The sequence below is a fragment of the Coenobita brevimanus genome, chromosome 59 (genome assembly GCF_032717465.1).
Source record: "Coenobita brevimanus isolate Jiangsu-jjx chromosome 59, ASM3271746v2, whole genome shotgun sequence".
Taxonomy (NCBI): domain Eukaryota; kingdom Metazoa; phylum Arthropoda; class Malacostraca; order Decapoda; family Coenobitidae; genus Coenobita; species Coenobita brevimanus.
The window spans coordinates 25318160-25338019 of NC_137012.1; the positions used below are offsets into that span (position 1 = coordinate 25318160).

At 40.4% G+C, this 19860-nt stretch overlaps 1 protein-coding gene across 1 annotated transcript in view; it reads left to right on the forward strand.

Moving 5' to 3' along the window:
* The window catches only part of LOC145402931 (uncharacterized), a 224655-nt gene extending 205081 nt beyond the window's left edge, over positions 1-19574 (forward strand). Inside the window, exons 18-20 of the mRNA XM_080274826.1 lie at positions 834-947; positions 6414-6618; positions 19281-19574. Of these exons, the coding sequence (XP_080130952.1) occupies positions 834-947; positions 6414-6618; positions 19281-19450 (489 nt within the window). The 3' untranslated portion in view covers positions 19451-19574. The remainder of the gene's footprint in view (positions 1-833; positions 948-6413; positions 6619-19280) is intronic.
* The last annotated feature ends 286 nt before the right edge of the window (positions 19575-19860 follow it).

Here is a 19860-nt window from a genome sequence, read left to right on the forward strand (position 1 = left end):
GTCCCCTAGCCTCTCCGACTTCCATACCTCTCATCCTCACACCCTCCACCTTCTCCTTGGCCTACCTTGCCTCCTCCCTCCTTCAGATTCGCTCAGATATACCTTTTTCACCACTCTGTTGTTATCCATTCTCTCCACGTGACCATACCATCTCAGTACACTCTATTCGATTCTGATATCCACAGCCTTCCTTACTCCACATCTTTCACGAATCACATTATTTCATATCCTATCCACTCTCTGTACTCCAAATACATTCCTCAGCAGTCTCATCTCCACTGCCCTGACTCATGACTTTTCATTTTCATTTATAATGAAAAGATATATTTTACATATATATATATATATATATATATATATATATATATATATATATATATATATATATATATATATATATATATATATATATATATATATATATATATATATATATATATATATATATATATATATATATATATATATATATATATATGATATATATATGTGTATATATATATATATATTATATATATATATATATATATATATATATATATATATATATATATAATATGTGTACTGTATATAACTTTTAATTTGTTGGCATACATTGTGAGTGATATGGACCACCAACATGTTTCTTCCCAGACTGTTCAGTTAATTGGCTTTTTCTGTTTTGCATTATGTATGCAGGATGCTTTATTTTATTATATGTTCCTTTAGATACAAAGGTAGCTGTTTTGAGCACCATACCACTCCCATCTTCAGTTTTGTTACCAGCATAGCCATACTCCTTGAGACTCCCCTACTCAACCTATTATCCTTGCCCCTCCTCCGTGCCACTCCAGGAGTTACCCCCCGCCTTCACGGTGAAGCAGGAGGTGAAGGAAGAGCCCCCAGACACTCCCGAGGACACAGAGGCTCACTCTCCTAAGGACAACTTGGACGAGATTCATTCAGAGGTTATTATGTTATCTCATTGCTCTTACTACACATTTCATCCTGAAGCAGATATAATTACATTGTGTGTGTTCTGTACTGAAGATAAAATATAGCATGTTTGTAGAATTTACTAACATGGGCATTCCACAGTATATTGTGATATTGTTAATAATGCCTTTTAGTGTAAACAGACTACAGTACCTGGATATGTTATATGAGGCAGTCATCACTAAATCAGATATCACCTTTCAGATCATATACTGTATTTGTATTTCTCACTCTTGGCTGGTGGATTGTACTCGTAGCTCTGAAGTCATAGATTCAGAACCTGACAACACAAATGAAGAAAAATCTCTCCCTTGGTAAAACAGTCTTGCATTAGTAGTTTCGAGAATAATATACTGTATAGATATTTGTGTTAATGACTGATTCAGTGACTTCTCACTGAAAAGTATGATTTCAGTATTAAGTTTGTAGATCACTGTAATTCCTATGTACACTTAGGAAGTTGCTTTGGTGTCAGAAGTGAACTCTGAGTAAATCATATAATTCTCTGTGATTGGGCCTGAAGCTTGTATATCCGTGAGTATATCATATAATTCTCTGTGATTGGGCCTGAAGCTTGTATATCTGTTGCTTCATGTAGTGTAGCAGTTTGTTGGGACAGTAAATACAGTTGGCCTAAGAAGTGACGGCAGAGTATCCAGAAGATTTCGGTCAGCGATATGCATGTACTCTTCCTTATATCTTTACAGGGTTAAGCCTGTTATGTAAAGTTTACAGAAAACAGTAAGCAAATGCTAGAGTACCTGTTTATTTAAAAATTTTAGGAAGCGGTTTGTTATGATAATAGGAAATCTGTAGCGGAACTAATTGAAATTTCAGAACTATCTCTCAGGGACGGACAGGAGTAATTTGCAAGTTCAAATCTAGTGTGGTAACATGCAGTAATTTTTTAGTAGCATAAGATTGAAAAGGAAAGAGCTTCAATAAATTATTAAAATCAGTCATTATTATTTATAAAATTTCTGTTACAATACTAGAGGATAATTTAAATCCTTTTATGTCCGTTTTTGTTGTCTCCATGGATGACAAGAAAACAGAAAAGCGGCGTAAGTTAGTAGGCTATTTTAAATGGTTCAGTCAACGAGCACGAAAGGAAACCAGCATTACTCAAAGACATGCACTTGTTCCACTGCATTTGGCCAGTTTTCCATTAAGATAATTTCTGGAAGGTTTAACATAAGCCAGAGGACTGTCGATGAATGAAATATAAAGAAAGAACCTCAAAAATTCGTAGAGAGTCAGAGCTCCTTGGAGAATGCCAACTACTGTCTTAGCCTAGTATCCTCAGTGCATAAACGATTGGCAGGAGTAATAATATGCAGAGGTTCACGAGGGAGTGTTTTTGATTGGAGATACGAATAGAAAAGTAGGGAATGTGAAGGTGGATGGAGTAGTGGGTGAGTGGGGTGTGCATGCAGAAGTGGATTAGAATGGCAGTGCTCTAGTGGACATTTGTGCCAGGAGGGAGTTGTTGATAGCCAATACCCTCTTCCGACACAAAATGATCCACAAGTATATGTGGCGAGTGATGAGAAGGGTGGGTGGTGAACTGAATGAACAGAAGGCAATGATTGATTGTGTGTGTGTGGATGATAGAATGAGAAGTGTGTAATGGATACAAGAGCATATAAAGGTTGGGGGAGTGGAGTTTCTAACCACTACTTGGTGGTGGTAAAAGTCAAGGTTAAAATGAAGTGGAGCAATAGAAGGGAAGGACAGGAGGAAGTGGTTCTTACAAGGAGGGTGGAAGAGTTACAAGAGGATGGAAAAAGGCAGACTATAAGACAGAAGAGAAGGAGCGATTGGGTAAATATGATTTGGAGCAGGTGAGGGATGCGGAAGGTGTGTGCAAGATATTCACAGAAGAAATTTGTGCATGTGAGATGGTGTGTGAGGTGAAGAGAAGCCAAAAGGGAGTGCAAGGAACAACATGGTGGAATGAAGAGGTGAGACAGGCTGTGGCATAAAAGAAGAAAGCATATAGTGAGTGGATAAGAAACAGGGGTGTGAAGGAAGTTGAGAGAAAGAAGAGAGAGAGTTTTATGTAGAGAGGAAGAGAGAGGTGAAATGATTAGTAAGAGAGTAGGAAGAGAGTGGATGAGGAATTTGGAAGGAATTTGAGTGTAAATTGGAGGTAATGTGAGAAAATGTTCTGGGAAGAGGTAAAGAGAGTTAGACAGGGTGTTAAAGAAGCTAGTCAGGGAGTGAAAGATAAAAATGGTAGATTACTAGTGGAGAAGGGAGAAAGAATGAGCAGATGGAGAGAACACTTTAAGGAATTGTTGAACATAGAGAATGAAAGTAATGCGAGTATAAGTGGCTGGGGAATGGCTGAGAGAAAGAGGGATGTGAGAAGAGAGGATGAAATCAGTAGGATGGAAGTTGTGGAAACTATGAAGAAAGTCAAAAAGGGGAAAGCCCCAGGAATTGATGGAGTGTGTGGTGAAATGCTGAAGCATAGGGGAGAGATAGCAGTAGAAAGTACATGGAGGATGTGCAGATTGGCCTGAGAGGAAGGTAAAGTCCTGGAGGATTGGAAGTCAGGTACAGTATAATTATTCCCTTGTACAAAGGAAAACGGGGAAAAGAAGTGTGTGGTAATCACAGGGGCATTTGTCTTCATAGTGTAATAGGAAAAGTATATGGTAAGATACTTACTGACAGAGTTGGGGAAATAACAGAGGAATTAGTTGAAGAAGAACAGGAAGGTTTTAGGAAGGGAAGAGGTTGTGTAGATCAGATATTCATTCTTAGGTCTTTAGTGGAAAAGTTTCTAGAGAAGTGAAAGAAGTTTTCTGCGGCCTTCATGGATTTGGAGAAAGCATATGACAGGGTGGATGGACAAGGATTATGGAAAGTATTTAGAATATATGGAGTAAATGGGAAGTTATTGAATGCCGTGAAAAGTATGTATGAGGGTGCTAAGGCTGCAGTGCACGTGGACAGTGACCTGAGGAATTTTTCTGTTTGAAGGGTGGATTGAAACAGGGATGTGTTATGTCTCTATGGTTGTTTAATCTGTATATGGATGGGGTTTTAAGAGATATATACAAGGTAGGGCAGTGGATGTTGGAGTGGCCTTAATGAGAGAGGGCAGTGTTTGGAAAGTCCCTGTACTGTTGTTTGCAGATGATACTGTGTTGTTAAGTGAAGACAAAGGGGAGCTGCAAGGCTTGGTGAATGAGTTTGGGAGAGAGTGTAAGAAATGGAATCTAAAGGTGAATGCAGGGAAGAGTGAAGTTATGGTGTTTGAGAGAAATGCAGTCACCAAATGTGCAGTGAGGTTGGATGAGGAGGAAATGGAAAATGTGAGTGCATTTAAGTACTTGGGTAGTGTGATGAGTAAGGATGAAAGTTTAGAGGGTGAAGTGCTTGAAAGGGTACAACAAGGAAGAAAGGTTGCTGGTTCTTTGAAAGCAGTGATGAGGAACAGGGAAGTGAGCATGGAAGTAAAAAAGTCACTGCATGACAGTATTTTGATACCAACTCTAACGTATGGAAGTGAAGCTCGGACTTTGTTGGAGGGGCGCAAGTCAAGAGTGTGAGCAGTGGAAATGAGTTATATGAGAGGAGCATGTGGAATCACATGGAGAGATAGACTGACAAATGAGGAATGGAAGAAGCATTGTGGTGTGGATGTGGATGTGATGGAAAGTGTTAGGAGAAACACACTGAGGTGGTTTGGCACTGTGAAGCGGATGGAGAGCGAAAGACTGATGAGGAGAGTGTATGTAAGTGAGGTGGAGGAGGTGAGAGGGAGGGGGAGGCCAAGGGTGAGATGGAGGGATGGAGTGGAGAGGTATATGAGAGAGGGGTGTGAGCTGGAAGCAGGACAGTGAAATGGTGGGGGACAGGGCGACATGGAGGCGATTTGTTTGTGGCAGCCCCTTATGGGATTAAGGTGTCTGACAATAGGTATTTACAGTAGATAGATAGGTTCATAAACAGATTGCTGAGTTCAAATCTTCCAAGTCAGTATTTTTAGTTAAGGATGACAGCAGTGTATTTTTTTTTTTAAATATGTTACAGATTAAAAGATAGATCAAGAAGTTTATGCTTTTGCTTTGCAAGAGTTTATAAACTCATATTTTGGTTCTCTTTATTGCACAGTGAAAGAGAAAAGGGTAAGATCTGTCATACTTCCTGACACCTGAAAATAATTTGGCATCAGTTGTGGATAAATTACGGTAGCTAATATAATTATTATAAGCGATGGTAAGACAAGGAATAAAAGGCATAATGGTCTTGCTGCTACTGCAGGTAGGGTATCATTACTATTAGTTATTTCATGATTGTGGCATCCATGTTGCAGTATCATCATAGCATCTGCAAACAGGGTATTGTATTTCAGCCACAAGAATTTTTGCTTAACTTTTCATCGAAACTAGGGCACCTGTATTTGGAATCCTGGGGTGCAGATACATTTGGAACACTGAGTTGTTCTGCGTTCCTCACACGGAATAACACATTCATTCAAATCGGGAAATGTATGTAAGTGTTAACTTCTAAAATGTCACTGCCTCATGATATTCATTTTACATGATTCTTAGCGTGATATGACTTGATGAAGGCATGGAAGTTTTACTTGATGTTCACTAAGTTTTCATTAAACATATGGTAGTGCAGAGTGACTGAAGCAATCTGAAACTTTGCCAGCACTTCTTGGGGCAACTGCACACAGCCTCAGTATTATTTTAATTTATTATGTTTATTTTTTAATAAACAATTCATCTAAGGAAAGGCACTTACTGAACGCCTGTCTATCTATCTATTGCTAGATGCCTTAATCCCGTACGGGGTGGTCACAAACAATCGTCTCTACATCGCCCTGTCTCATGCCATTTCACTGTCCTGCTCCCAACTCACACCCCCCTCTCTCATATGAACCCATTCACAGTAATGACATTTATTTGAACTGCAGTTTATGAGACCCTTCATACTGATTTTTTTTTTTAAGTCAAAGGATTTTGTATTATGTTCCATTTACCAGATTTCAGCCATGGAAGACGTATTTATCTTGTGGTAAATATAGCTTTACTGAATATCTTTATTACTATAGATCCTTTGTGAGTTGAATAAAACTGTCTGGCAATAGGAATTGTAAAATAAAAGATACCCCCTCCATGTTGAAAGGGTTAATACTGTTTGGTCAGTGTTGTAACATTTGTCCATAATCTTGGAATTCCCCTTTGATGCAGAGTAATTTCTGTGTTTTTAAAGGAATACAAAAAATACTGAATCTTATTGGAGGATGTATGTAATACAAAGGTTTGGAGGCTTATTTGCCATGGCAACTCAGAATGGACTCTGTTATTAATTGTCAGGTAGTAGATACACAGCATTATGAAATATAGACTGTCTGGCCAAGGAATAGACTTTTCTGACAATGAATAGTTTCTCAATGAACATTCTATCAACAGAGCATCGAGGAACCCACATTTGAACAGCCAGTAGTGAACATCAATGCAGCAGAAACAGACATTGCCAGTTCCATCGACGGGAACATGGAGCTGTCCACACCAGCACCAACAGATACAGTGCCAACCATCACCAAGATCAGACTCAATATATCCAAGCCGTCATCCACTGTCAACAATAATAATAATAATGACAGTGCTGAAACTAGTGAGTGGTGTTATGTTCAGGTCCTCATTATAAGTTAACATTTTTTATGTTCTTTTATTCTGGAAAGGGATGCCATCACATAAGTGCATCATTATAATTGGGTGGCTCAGCTGCCTGTTTATACAGATGTCTGTAACTCCCTTTCTATCCTAGAAAAGGAGGATGGCGGACAGCAGAAGGGCAACTTCATCCTGTATACAGGGTTCATATCTAGATGATCCTAGGGCCACAATATTAAGTCCACAATAAATTATGGAAAGAGTGCAGTAAAAGTTCCTTTGCTACTTGTAAAACCTACATGGTAGCATCTCCCAGCTTACAGTACATAGGAAGTGCAGATAGCAGAAGGCCTGATGGCCCATGATGAGGTTATCTGCTTACACAAAAAGAAAAAAAAGGAGAAAAAAAATCTAACCAGCATGTAGGAGAAAGAGATGAAAAAGAAGAAGGCTCTCCCCCACCCACCACACTATCTGGGTAAACTGGCAGGGGGGGAAAAAAAAAAAAAAATGCTTCTTAGAATGAATTAACATGGAAAGTTTGTAGGAGAGGAAGAAGAGGAACAAGTATACACTGTGTAATCTCATCCACAGATCTTTAAAAGAATTGTTCAGCAGATCTGAGTACCAGTTGTAAGGAAGAAGTTGGGATATTTTATAAGGCATCCTTAACTTACAGTGAGGATGACATGTATCATTATGCATGTCATCTGTTCTGGACCTGTATACATCTGCTGTACACATTGCAGTAACTCCCCTTTTATAATAGGACAGCTGGAAGATTAGAAAAGTAACAGGATGATTTGTGTGCTGAGAAGCGCATAACCAGGTATTTGGCACCCCTTTTTAATGTGACAGCATTTTGATTGACTCTGTCAGATAGGTATATGTGAAGCTACAGAATGTGGTGAAATTGTATTTGGTCTATCTGGTGGAGCCAGGATTCTTTTGGCTTGAATGATGAGGAGTGAAAGGAAGTGTGGCCCATTGAATTGGGCAGGCTTTGACTGCCTGGACATTGCTACTCCTCACCCTGCTCTTGGGTGGGACAGGAGGTCTGCATGATGATAATGATTTCAGGATTACAGTAAAGTTGTACAAGTTGCATGAAGGTAATATTATTTAACTCGCTTTTCCAGTTTACTGGTAACTGGCTTTAATGATGAATAAATAAATGTACTTTTAATTTCATTGGGCATGCAGTTGATATTGCTGTTATGTTTTCCCTTTTGGGGGCACTCACCATCCACTCACTTGATGTACAGTAGTGCTGCTTTGGGTGTCTGCCCTTTCCTTTCTTCCTTCCTTCCTCTTCTGTCTTTCTATCCATCATTCTTGCCTCTTCCTTCTGCCTACTTTACACTCCCTCTTGTGTCTTTCTTTCCTTTACTCTTTCCTTTTCTGCCTATGGGTGACTCTACACTGAGTGACAAGCCAAATGGTTCCCTGTACACCAGGAAACCATTACCTCACTGGGTGGTAACCATATCTCCAAATTATGGTGCCTGGTGGTTTAGCGGGTAATTAAGGCGCTCCAGTTGGATTGATCCTGTTTAGGTTTATATCCATGGGGAAGTTGGGGTTTATTGCTCACATAATACCACTCAGGGATGAACAAGGTTGGTCACTCTCATTTTAACCTATAGTGTCCAGGTGTCATACATACGTGATAATCCGGGGACATCCTGGTGGCACATATACATGATCTAGTGTTTTGTGGCATTGTTTGAATGTACCGCCGGTTATTTCCACCACACGCAGCCACTGGCATTCCTCCTGCACACATCCAAGTCACGCTTCAGTTACCTGCTTACCTCCGTATTGGATAGACCTACGCAAAAAGTTTTGCCTGTGTTCAGATCCTTGGCTGAGCACTGACTTCAGCACCAATGAAGTCCAAAGGCCAGAAAAGAAAAGGCCTAAGTGATAGTGCAACTGGGAGAGAACCTGAGGTGACATCGCCAATTGTGGGTGGAGAAAGTGACTCCTCCTCTGGGGAAAGGAACCAGGATAATGAGTGTGATATTATACGTCGCATGAGGAGGGTGGATCACGTGAGTCCTCCACCGTGCCCCCATTGTTTCCTTTTGTACGTTCATCTGCTATTTCCGATGATGGGAATGGTTCAGAGGGTATTGACGAGCTGGAGAGGAGGATATTGGCACAGTTGAGGAGATGGAAAAGGAGGTAGGGAGTGGAGAGAGGGAGGAGATGGAGGAAGGAGGTAGGGAGTGGAGAGAGGGAGGAGATGGAGGAAGGAGGTAGGAGGAAGTGCGGTAGGGCAAGCCTCGCACCAGCACTGTGTCTATTTGTGTGAGTAATGGAAGCAGAAAGTTTGTTTCATGATGAATCAGTGCCTTATTTTTTATTAAAAGTTTTCGTGTGTGTATTTTATTATGAAGAAAAATTACAAATCACAGGGAAAAAAATCTGTTATTGTGGAAAATATAGTGGAGTGGAGAAAGGGAGGAGGAGGCATAGTAGGGCAAGCCTCGCACCAGTGCTGTGTATATTTATGTGAATAATGAAAGCAGAAAGTTTGTTTCATGATGAAGTCAGTGCCTTATTTTTTATTGAAAGTTTTGTGTCTGTACATATTTGGTATGATGAAAAACTACAAATCACAGGAAAAAAATCCTGTTGTATTTACCTAATTGTATTTACCTAATTGTGATATACAGGAAATGATCTATGCTCGTGGGGTCCCATCTCTGATTTTTAATAAGTCAAATTTAGCTTTAAACTCATTTAAGTTTTTAGACTGGACAGTCTCTTTGTCCAGGCTATTCCACAGGTCTAAATCTATAAGGAAAACTATATTTCTTGATATCCTTCAAGCAGCTTGGTTTCTTCAGTTTCATTCCGTGTCCTCTTGTTACTCTCGTATCCCATAAAAACAGATCTTCTTTGTCAATTTTATCTACTCCCACCATGGTCCTGAACACTGCAATCATGTCGCCTCTCTCTTTTCTTTCTTCTAAGGAAGGCAAATCCATCTTTTCCAGCCTTTCTCTCTGTACGACAGATCTGCCAGACTGGGAACCATTTTGGTTGTTCTTTGTATTCTCTGAATCTTGTTTATATCTTTCTTTTTGTGTGGGGACCACAATACTAATGCGTATTCTAACCTGAGGCGAATCATGGCCACTATCAGTTTCTTCATCATCACCTCATCCATATAATGAAAAGCTACTCTTATATTAGTCAGGAGTTTATACGTCTCTCTAACTGTCTTGTTAATGCGTTTTTCAGGTGACACTGCTGTCCTGGACCAGCACTCCCAAATTTTTCTCTTCTCCCACTTTGTAATTGGTACATTACCCATCAGATAATTCAATGATGGCCTCTTGGTACTTTTACCCATTTCCAATATTTTACATTTCTTTCCATTGAATTTCATTTCCCACATCCGGCTCCAATCATGTATCCTATCCAGATCCTCCTGCAGCATTTTACTATCCTCCTCAACCTCTACCTTCCTGAAGATCTTTGCATCATCAGCAAACAGACTTGCATAACTGTTCACTCCATTTACCATATCATTTATGTAAATCAGGAACATTACTGGCGCCAACACCGAGCCCTGTGGGACTCCACTTGTTACTTCCCTCCATCCAGACATCCTATCCTTTGTTACTATCCTCATGTGTCTGTCTCTTAAAAAGTCTCATCCACTTCAGGAGATTTCCCTTCAGTCCTCCTATGTGTTCCAATTTCCACATAAGTTGCTTGTGGGGTACCTTGTCAAAGGCTCTCACCCAGTCTAAATACACACAATCCACCTAACTGTCTTTCTCCTGTAGCACGTCAATCACTCTTGAGTGAAAGCTCAACAAGTTGGAAACACATGATCTTCCACTTCTGAATCCAAACTGACTTTCATACAAAATGTTCATCTCCTCCAAATATTTTATCCATCTGTCTTTCAGAATTCTCTCACACAATTTTGGAGCCATGCTGGTGAGGGACACTGGTCTATAATTCAGGGGTTCTTCCATGTTTCATACCTTATGAATTTGTACCACATTGACCCTCTTCCATTCCCGAGGCACTTTCCCTTCTTCCAGAGAACACACAGTTAAACCGTGAATTTTATCCACCAGTTGTTCTCTGCATTCCTCCAGTACCCAATTAGAGATTCCGTCTGGTTCTGGGGCTTTCCTTACATCTTGAGTTTCCGGTAATTTATACACTTCCTGCACTTCCCACTTTTATATATTTTATCACAACATGTCTAGTCACTCCCTCCCCCTCCACAAAATCCCTTTCGTTAGTGAAAACCGATTGGAAACATTTGTTCATTATTTCAGCTTGCATTGCTGCATCTTTATAGACCTTTCCTTCCATTTGTTTCAATTTGCCATTAACAGATGTATAAAACAATTTGGGTTCTTCCTTACATTTGTCAGTTATACCTTTTTCAAAGTTCCTTTCTTCCTCTGTATGTATTCTTGTATATTTATTTCTAGTTCTTCTATATTCTTCCTTTGTTTTATTATTACCTTTCTCCAGTTGTTCCATGCAATGTCCCTCTCTTTTTTTGCAGTCATACACCTTCTGTTAAACCAGTCCTTTTTCTTGTTTTCTTTCCCACTTACTCTTGGCACATATTTTTCCATTCCTGAATTATAAAGGTCTAGAAAGATATCCCACTTCCTCTGTATCTCTCTTGTTTCTCTGAAGTTTCTCCAGTCGGCATTTTCGAAAAATTCCCTAAGTCCTTTAAAGTTTGCTTTCCCAAAGTTGTATCCTCCCTGCCTATAAAGCTCATCTCTTGACACCACGTTCCGTTTTATCATCTGGAACTGAATGACCACATGATAACTTTTTCCTATAGGACACAGATATATCAAAGATTCAGTTACATCAGGTTCTTTGGTTAGCAGTAAATCTAGTCTTGCTGGTATGTCATCACCTCTGAATCTTGTCTCTTCTTTGACCCACTGGGTCATTACATTGTTCATCGCTATATTTAACAGTATATTGCCCTATGAATCTTCACAGCCTCCTGAGTCCCAGTCCTCCCAGTTCACCTCTTTACAATTAAAATCACCCATCAGAATTATGTTGTTGTTTTTCTCTGCCACTTTCTGTATATAACTAACCATGCCTGACAACATTCAGTATTCATCGTCATTCCATGCCCTTGTCTTAGGGCAGTGTTTCTTAACCTGGGGTGCTGAAATCAGTTTTAGGGTGTGCTGAAAAATGCTGCATTATTTTTTTTTATTTTTTATTTTTTATTTATTTATTTTTTCATAGTTTTGGCATTTTGATTTTTTTTTTGAGAATTTATAATATAAACTAATAGGCGGTACTTCACTTTAACCCTCCAGTAGTGTAGCATCTGTAGTCCAAGTAGCCAGATGTGAAGGGGTGCTGGACTGAGACCTTATTACAGTGGGGGTGCTGAGGTCAGAAAAGTTCAAGAAATGCTGTCTTAGGGGGAACGTATACTACTGCCATGTCTCTCATGCCATTCTCTCGAGTTTCCAATTTCATATTTATCACTGTCCCTTTTCCACAGTGTCCACATTTATGTTCTTCATTGCTATCATGACTCCTCCTCCCATTTTTTCTTTTCTATCTCTTCTCCACAGTTTGTACAGTATCTACCATCTCCCATATGGATATCAATATCCTCTCTTAACTTGGCCTCTAGAAAGCACATAATATCTGGTTCATGTACCCTCAAGAAATCATTGATTTCTAATCTTGCCGATATTAAACCATGAACTTTAGTATATACCACTTTCTAACTTTTTTCATTGTTTTTTATTCCCTCTTCTCTCCCTCTCTCTGTCAGTACCACTTCCTCAGTTTCTGATCCATAACACTCCAGTAGAACACTGTCTTCTCTACCTCCATTCTCTGTTCATTTCTTTCCTTTGCTTCCTTTACTAGCTTCTGTATTTTAGCTCTTTCTTCCTTGTTTGCATCTCTCCTTATCCAAACACTCTTGAACCCCTCTTTGTCTGACAATTTCCATGTTCTGTTGATGATTTCATTTATCATTACCTGAGACTTAAACTCTACCTTTAGTGACCATGCCCCTCCTCCCTGTACTTTCCTAACCTAAACACTTCTTCTTGAGCTTCATTGTTACCCTCCATAACAGCTGATACTATCTCTTGAACCTTACTCAGTTCTTCTCTTTCTCTTTCTGATCTTACTGTCAGACGTTTTTCTTTTACTCCTGAAATTATCAACCATTTTTTCTTGTCTGCAACATCCCTGACTAAAAATTCTGTACTTCTTAGTACCCTAACCACTTCCTTCTCCATGTTTTCCTTGCTTTGTTGTTCTATAATCTTTCAGATGCATATTTCCTTCCTCTTGGATTTTCTTCACCCCTTGTGTTGCTCCTTGATTTCCTTAATGTGTTCATCTTGCATCCATGATTTTGATTCATGCTCATCTGGTTTACTTTTCATCCTGTCCCTTTCCTCTTCCAACCTCGTATTTTCCCTCTTGAGCTGTTTTAGCTCATTTGAGGCAGATTTGTTACTCGCTTTTAATTCTGTAACTTCTCTTTCTTGTTCAGCACTGCGTGTGCATACTTTTTCCAACTTACTCTGCATTTCTTTGATCTCTTTCTCCTGTTCTAAGGTCCATTCATGCAACTCTGTAGTGATTGATCATGCCCTTTTTAACTCCTGGACATTCCTTTCTGCCATTTTCTCCACTCATGCTGTAATGACAGAAATGAAACTTAACAAATTAATCACTGTCCTGGCCGAGATTTTAACTCAGACCCCAGCGTTTCATACGCGCGCACGTTACCACTGAGCCAAAGAGAAGATCCCTCCTTTGCCTTTGAGCAATGCAGGCTTTTATATACCCCATTACATCACTTTTTTCTCCCCTTGGTGATTAATTTGGTCAGTTTTGAACACATGTGGAAGCGTAGCACATTGGAGGCCACCACAGGGGATGCTGCGGACCACACTGGACAGCTCACCCCTGGGATGTAAGGCTGTCAACAGTAACATCATTGCCCACAAAGCCTTGCCTCACATCCCACACTGCTGCCAACCAGTGTAATGGTCAAACTGAAACTTGACAAAGTAATCACTGTCCTGGCCGAGATTCAGTCTCAGGCCCTCTCGCATCATATGCACGCACGTTACCACTGAGCCAAAGAGAGGATACCCCTTTTGCCTCTGAGCAACACGGGCTTTTATATACCCCATTACACTGCTACTCATGTTTGGTCCAGTTTAGTACTTCCTTTACCCATATCTTCATCAGAGCTCACAAATTCACTGCCACCAGATATAAACAATGAACTATCCCTTTCTGCCATGATGGAATCGAACGGAAACTTTGTACTTCCACTGTGTCAGTGTCTTATACTCTATTTTATGTCCGATTTTTTTTTTTTTTTTTTTTTTTTTTTTTTTTAAATATCCAACAGGCCACCACTCACATATTTATTCACATAATCACAATAGGCTGGTCTCCTTTTCGACGCTGATTGGGCAGTTATTTCCCCACAGTCCACAAAGAGCTCCATCTCTGTCAGCGACCTGTGTGTGTGTGTGTGTGTGTGTGTGTGTGTGTGTGTGTGTGTGTGTGTGTGTGTGTGAAATGGGGATAGGTTAATGAAAACTATGATAAACTATTTCACTGAGATTGATAGCTCTCCTGTTTTAATGCTTTGTGTGTTCATTGTCATGGTTCATGCTTATTCCATTTATTAACAGATGAGTAAAGTTGCACAATTGAGTGAAAGTACATTGTGTTTGTGTTGTTGGATAAAGGTAAAGGTGATTGAATTGAGTGCGGATATTATTAGGTATGCTGTCTAAATGTTTTATGAGAGACATGTATAAGAAAAATAGAACAGAAGGTAGGAAAGTTGATGACACTAGAGAATTGGCAGGAGACATTTGGTTGGACAAAGTCTGAATAGAGGAATGCATGGCAAGTGTTTGGCTATCTCTTTTATTGCAGTAGTTGGCAGAATAACTGTCTGGTAGGCATAGGAGATCTGTCCAAAAAGAAACTAAACTTTTTAAATAACACACCAACTAGCCAGTCTTGCATGATTGTTACAGGAGCGCTGTGTAGCAGCAACTTTGAGCTTTAGTCTAACACTAGTGGCCGCATTACACCACGTCACTTGGTCATCAATGTACACATGTTTGAGTGAACATGCGTTTAGTGCACCTGGCGATTTGTTGCAAGTTGAACAATGAAGGATCTTGAAGAGCAACTTATTTGTGTGAAATTGTTTGAAATTGGGAAAGCTTTTACAGAGACTGTTCACATGTTGCGGCAGGCTTATGGGGAGGATTGTTTTAGCTGTACACATACACAGTGTCACAAGTGATTCCAGGGGTTCAAATGAGGGAGAACATCCACCAAAGAGTATCCCAAATCTGGGCGGCCCTTCACATTAAGAGAAGATGATCACATTGAAAAAAGTGCATGCTGTTGTCCATAAAAGTCGTGGCCTGTACTGTCTGCAAAGTTTCCAGAAAAATTGCCATCAGTAAAAGTTCATGCCATGCAGTTGTAACTTAAAGACTGAAGAGGCATTTCGTTGCCAGAAAATTTGTGCCACATCTGCTGATAGATGAGCAAAAAGAGAATCATGTCACAGACAGTCAGGAGTTGTTTGACTGTTCTAATGCTGATGAAAACATCTGAAAAATGTTATAACAGGTGATGAAATGTGGGTGTACGGCTACAATGTCAAAACAAAAATACAGTTGTCACAGTGGGTTGGAACACTGTCACCAGGACCCCCTATCCCCACCCCCCAAAGAGGGGGGGGGTGGAGGCAAATCAGAGTCACCGAAACGTGAAGGTGACATTAATCGTCTTCTTTGATTGGAAAGATGCCATTCATCATACGTTTGTTCCACGTGGTCAGACTGTCAATGAAGAGTTTTACTTAATATTTTGAAGTATTTGAGGGAGGTAGTGAAAAGGAAGAGGCCTGAGGCATGGACGAACAAAGCCTGGATGCTGCACCTTGACAATGCACCTGTTCGCTCATCATTCCTTATCTGTGACTCTTAGGCGAAGCACAGGATGACTATAGTCCCCAGCAGCCCTACTTTCCGGATTTGGCCCCTGCAGACTCTTCTTGTTCTCAGAGTTGAAATCCACGTGGAAAGGTTGCTGATTTCAGACGATAGAAGAAGAAAATATACTAAGTGCGTTAAACGCACATTCACTCAAGCTTGTGTACCTCCTCACTAAATGACGTGGCGTGATGTGGCTAGTATTAAAGCTCAGAGTCACTGGAACATAATGCTCCCATCATGATCACACCAGGCTGGCAAGTTGGTGCTTTATTTAAAAAGCTCAGTTTCTTTTTTTAACAGAGTGGTGTGGCCTGGAATTTGAGGCTTACATAATGTGTGAATTATTGTGTGGCTCATTTCACTGGGCACGCTGTTTGATAGAGATCCCATCTTAATGATTTGTGTGTCCATGTTCTGTCATTAGTTCTGTCCAAGGGTCAGAAATAGAATGATATTGATGATTGAATATTAAATGAGTACTTTAGGTCAGGATGGTTCAATATTGCCGACTTATGCTGCCTGTAATCCACTTGTTGAGGGAAAAGGTTATTCAAAGTAATGTACTGGTGAATAGAGACACTTGAATTGGAATTTTGTGACAGTATCTCAGTGAAATGGACAGAGATTTACCATAAATATGCAGAGGAAGTGGAATATAGAATGGCACAGTGAAAGATGAAGGCTGGTGCTATGAAGACCTTGATACTAAGCAGTTGCAGGCTGCAAGAGGATTCTATTTAGGTATTAGTTTCAGCATCAATTTATGGGTGTGAGAATTTTTAATGGCAGGAGATCAAAATCACCAGAATGAGTGCAGTGGAAATAGGATACTTTAGGAATTAGTACGGAGTGCATAGCATGGAATAGGATAAGAAGTATTGTGATTAATGATGGTACTATCAAAGTAGAGGGGCAGTGGCCATGTGCAGTTTGCCACAAGGGCATGGGAAGCAGTTCAATCCTGTGCAGTGTTTGTGATTAATGGGTGCATAAGAAATGTTGTGGTATTAGAGGTAAACTGCGAGATCATGCTGATTTCATGTGTGTGGTGTGTTGGGGAGAGCATGTGGAGATTGTCAGGCGTGAAAGGATTGAACTTGCTGGTGAGTCTCGAGTGTGTGGAAGAGTTTTGTTACTTGGGAGACATGGTATGTGCTGGAGGTGGGGTTGGAGCTTGCTCTGTGGCTAGGGTAAGGAGTAGTTGGAAGAAGTTCTGGTAGCTGTTTCCTCTCCCGGCATAGAGAGGGCTCTTCCTCTGTGCTAAGGGACCTTTGTATACCCCATGTGTAAGGAGTGTAGTGCTGTATGGTAGTGAGACTTGGGCAGTAAAAGAAGAGGATATTCACAGGCTCAGATGTATAGAAATGACAGTGACTAGGCAGATGTGCAGTGCATTCTTGAATGTGAGGCTTGGGGGGAGGCTAGGTTTGCAGTGGAAGAGTTACGAGGAAGGATGGGATTGGAGTATGTTAGTGTTGTGACGAGGAGAGGTAGATTGAGGTGGTTTGGACATGTAGTGAGGATGGGGGATGACAGTTGGGTGCAAAAAGCAGTAAGTATTAACGTTGGGGGTAGGGTTGCAAGAGGCAGACCAATAAAAGGCTTGGGACAAGGTCATAGAGTGTGACCTCAGGGATAAGGGACTGAATAGGGAGGCTGCCAGAGATCAAGCAGCAGGGAGAACTTGTATTAGGTGACCAAGGCTGATGCATGCAAGCATGTTAGAGTCTTAATAAGTGAAACAAAATGAAAGATGAGGAGTAAAGGCTTTTGATGATAAAATACAGTAATCCTTTGTTTACACGCACTTGGTTATAACGGCTTTTATCATCACTGCAAGGTAAAAATCTGCAGTTATCATGCAGTTTTTGGCGTAAGAAAATATATATATAAGATAATAAATCGTTATTTTGCACCTGAGCTGGTTTCTGCTGACAATAATAGTCCAAAATCTGTGGTTCCGGATGGCTTTGAGGATTTGAAGATGAGGCCGTACTCGAGGAGTTAATCCCAAGTGGTGGTGGTCACTGACTCTCCACCCCCAAGCCTCAGAACCCCTTACCTCAGGCCCATCTTAGGTCTCTGTATCATACGTGTTTCTTCCATATTCTGCCCTTTTCATCACACTCTATTAACCATGCCTGTGTGTGGTTATTGTGTAAACTGTTGTAAAAGGGAAAATTTGGGCTTGCAATGTGGGATGCCTGGTACCAATTAGGATAAATTCCATAGATTTTGTACTTTCATCATTGTGCAGTTTCATCATCATGCTTCATGCGTGGTACCAATTTTGCATGATAACCAAGGGATAACTGTACAAGAAAGTGTGATTAGATTGTTTAGTCATGTACAGTAGAGAGAACAGATTTAGATAAAATGGTGAATATGGTAGGATATGTGAATGACTTTGTAGGTAGGAAAAGGCATGCATTGTAGCCCTCAAGGTAGATGAATATGGTATTTCAATAAGAAAGAAGGTATGGAAGCTGATAAGGGTAGGAAATTGACAGGAGATTGTGTTGCTGGGATGAATTTTTTAGTGTATGGGAGCTACAGAAGGGTTTGGCACTCCCTTTTCTAACCTCATATTTAACAAATTGACTTTGGTGAGTGTATGTGAAGTGCATCGATAAAGAATAATATAAAATATGTACAGTTGATTAGGCCTGTGAAGTGGAACCAGGTTTTGAATGAGTGAATGAGGGTTGGCTAATTTCACTGGGCCTGCTGTTGATACTTCTCCCTTTTTCATGCATTCCTCTTCCATGTTTCTGGATCCTACCTCACCCCAGTTTTAGATGGGAAAATAGGTCAGAATGATTGTCTGATTAATTTCTCTCCATCCCTTAGCATTTGTGATATCAGACGCATTTCATAAAATATACGTGTGTGAATAAAAATTGCAACAATTAAGTTCATGATACTGTATCTATTCATTGTTCAGTCATTTACTACCCCATCAGTAGCATAGGGCTCCAGGGCTAAACTACTTTTTAGTCTACAGATTTAAAGTGAAAGTGACCAGTTGCTGACCCCTGACCAACCCTCCTTGCATGTAAACTCCCATATGCCATGGGCCACATCCGATGGAAGTGCGTTAACCCACTAAACAACAAGGTGTCCATTTGGTTGTATAGTTAACACCAAATGTAGTAAATGGGTTCCTGGAGTACAAGAAATAATTTGGCTTGTCATTGACTGTAGTCACCGGAAGTTAACAGTGCAGTATATCATGTGAATGGGCTGGCACTCCCACCGACCACCAAGACACCCCTACTTCCAGTATGATTTTGGTGAAGCCAAGGTTGTTTCAGTTCAAATCCCAAAGGGGCTGCTTGAGATTTTCAACAGTGCAGTATATCATGTGAATGGGCTGGCACTCCCACCGACCACCAAGACACCCCCACTTCCAGTATGATTTTGGTGAAGCCAAGGTTGTTTCAGTTCAAATCCCAAAGGGGCTGCTTGAGATTTTCAATCATGTATTCCACCCAAGGCATTGGCTGGTCACTATCATTTGCTGTTTTGGATGACTAGCCTAGCCTCTGACTTTTCAGGGTGATGTGAGATTAACTTTTTTTTTTTTTTATGGACTACAAGGATCTTAACTAATGTATTCCCATAGATCATCACGTCGTGAACTCCAGCAGCATAGATGAGGACATGGAGGATTTCGTCCCACCTCCATTCACCGTTGACTACAATCTCAAGCCAGCCTTCAAGGGTGCTGAGTTGGAGGACCAGCCGCCAGTGTTGAGAGGGGAGGAGATGTCAGGCCTCTGCTCAGTCATGTAAACCAAGGAAGGTGGCCATTATGACAAGTTACCACTGCTGTTGTGTGAATATGACAGTGTATGGTAAACAGTATACAGTAATGCCAAGGGTCATAGGCATTGATATGATTTGTAGTCAAGGGTTGGGGAGGTAGTTATGCAAGTTTAGAAGGATTTGACTCATTAGTAATGAATTGATGAAGCTAGTTCCTGTTATCTGATTCTCAAGTAATTTGTCTCTCTCTTGGTCTGGATATCAATCTGTCTGTTTATATTGTACCTAACATTAGTGCCAGGGGTCTTATTCTGGTGCGAGCAGCAGGTGTCACTCAGCTCAGGTATCCATCCACCCTTTGTGTGTGGGTAGGTATAATGAGTACCTAGGGTAACACCTAGGGGAGGTAACCGTGCTAAACTGGATAATGCAGTGGT